Genomic DNA, 2,112 nt, shown 5'->3' with positions numbered 1-2,112 from the left:
AAAAAAAAAAAAAAGAGAGACTATGTCTCAAGAAAAAAAAAAAAAGAACTTGTGTGTCCCTCAAAGCCTTCTTGCAGTTGCCTGGACTTGGCCTGTGAGTGAGTCTTGGGACCCAGTGGGCAGTTAAGGTTTCAGTCAATGGAGGGGCACAGGAAGCCTGAGCCCCAGAGAGCCTGGCAGAAGCCTTCCCAGCTGAGTTCTCTGAACGAGTGCCAGTGGCTGGAAGCAGGTCTGAATCAAGTACAGTAAGGGAGCTCCTCAGGGCCCAGGTGGGCAGTCACCACATCCTGAGTGTTCCACAGAGTAAGAGGGAGAACATTTCCAGAATAAGAAGGAAACACGACAAGACTGCTATTATGAGTTGGGTTGTTTGCTGGGTTTAATGTGAGCCTTTTTTTCCATTTCAGGATACCTGCTACCATCTGTTTTGGTCAGGGTGCATCTCGAGGATTTAAAAGTACCAAGAAAAAAAACAAACACCACTGATGAATTCAGACAGAGAACCAGGCATCTGCACAGACTCAGAGGTGGCAGGTGGAGGCAGTTGCCTCTTGTCTGGTCTGTGTCAGTAGTGGGCCTTTCTCTGACACTGTGGTGTAGTGAGCCCAGGGCCAGGCCTTTGCCATTCTCCATATCTCTGTCCCCAGGTGAATTTAGCTGTTACCACAACCAGTGAGGGACCTCTGGGAACAGATGCTGGGAACACTTACATACTGTGGGGAATGAGATGTGAATGGCTTCCTGCCCTATGCAGGACCCAGCCTTAGAATATCCTTTTTAAACACATGAAATAAATATTCTTCATATTGATGAAGAATCATTGATGATGCTCTTGAGTTTTCATTTCTTTTTTTTTAAGAGATAGAGTCTTATTTTGTCACCCTTGATAAAGTGCTGTGACATCATAGCTCATAGCAACCTCCAGCTCTTGGGCTTAGGTTATTCTCTTGTGTCAGCTTCCCTAGTAGCTGGGACTACAGGTGCCTGCCACAACACCCAGCTATTTTTGTGTTGCAGTTTGGCCAGGGCCAGGTTTGAACCCACCGCCCTCAGTATATGGGGCCAGCGCCCTACTCACTGAGCCACAGGCACCGCCTGAGTCTTCATTTCTGTGTTGAGCTGGATAGGGGAGTGAGCAAGTATTACCTGTGGCTATTTTGTTTTCTAGCTTTCAAATTTCAGGGAGATTCTGGAGCCAAGAGCCCTGAGAGGTGGGCGACCAGGAAGGGTACACACCATGCCGAGTCCCTGCCTGTGCTGTTCCTGAGAGAGTGTAGGGGAAATTGAGCCCTGATCTTTAGCATAAGATTTGCTTCCTGCTTGAGAGACCTAAAGAATCACGAGAGTGGCTCGGCGCCTATAGCTCAACCGGCTAAGGCGCCAGCCACGTACACCTAAGGTGGCGGGTTCGAATCCCCAGCCCGGACCCGCCAAACAACAATGACGGCTGCAACCAAAAAATAGCCGGGCGTTGTGACGGGCGCCTGTGGTCCCAGCTACTTGGGAGGCGGAGGCAGGAGACTCGCTTGAGCCCAGGAGTTGGAGGTTGCTGTGAGCTGTAATGCCACGGCACTCTACCCAGGGGGGACAGCTTGAGGCTCTGTCTCAAAAAAAAAAAAAAAAAAGAATCACGAGAGTGGCACATAGGTTGTGTACGTGCAGGAGATCAGAAAACTGACCTCCAAGAGAGAATAGAATGTATATGTAAGGTGTGGCAATACCAAGCCTTATAGTTAGGGTAAAGATTCTCTAGGTTCCAAAAGTCTCTTGATGCTGGAGGCAGAGATTGTGCTCAAGGTCTGCAGTTTTGCAAAAACAAAGGTGGAGACCTATCTGACCTTCTCCCATGTCCTTCCTAATCAATGCTGATGTCGACAAGCAGCTTTTATCTACTTCTTGTTTTATGATAAATACTGACCTGAGGTTTGCTCAGGAGGGCTCCTCCCAGAGTTTCTTAGTCCCCTGGCACAGACTGTGTCAAGCCTCTTCATTCCTCCTATCAGAACCCTTAAATCTGATGACCCCGAACCCCTTCAAGAGATGCCCAGTTGTTTTTGCCACCCTGCTTAGTGAGCAAACCCAGTACGGCAGTGATGACTGGAGAGGTGGTCA

At 48.8% G+C, this 2,112-nt stretch overlaps 2 protein-coding genes across 3 annotated transcripts in view; one reads left to right on the top strand and one right to left on the bottom strand.

The window, feature by feature from the left end:
- Positions 1–829, top strand: part of ZNF511 (zinc finger protein 511) — a 5,374-nt gene extending 4,545 nt beyond the window's left edge. For both annotated transcript variants that reach the window (XM_012807789.2, XM_023515620.1), the window contains exon 6: positions 408–829. In XM_012807789.2, coding sequence (XP_012663243.1) covers positions 408–486 — 79 coding nt within the window. In that variant the 3' untranslated portion in view covers positions 487–829. The remainder of the gene's footprint in view (positions 1–407) is intronic.
- Positions 1–1,849, bottom strand: part of TUBGCP2 (tubulin gamma complex associated protein 2) — a 34,962-nt gene extending 33,113 nt beyond the window's left edge. Inside the window, exon 1 of the mRNA XM_023515613.1 lies at positions 1,839–1,849. The gene's annotated coding sequence lies outside the window, so the exon portion shown is untranslated. The remainder of the gene's footprint in view (positions 1–1,838) is intronic.
- Between the last annotated feature and the right edge of the window lie 263 nt (positions 1,850–2,112).

This window comes from Otolemur garnettii, unplaced genomic scaffold (assembly GCF_000181295.1).
Source record: "Otolemur garnettii isolate 467f Iridium unplaced genomic scaffold, OtoGar3 scaffold00075, whole genome shotgun sequence".
Taxonomy (NCBI): Eukaryota; Metazoa; Chordata; class Mammalia; order Primates; family Galagidae; genus Otolemur; species Otolemur garnettii.
The sequence above is the reverse complement of the archived record's forward strand: the minus strand, read 5'-3'. Positions and strand labels throughout refer to the sequence as shown.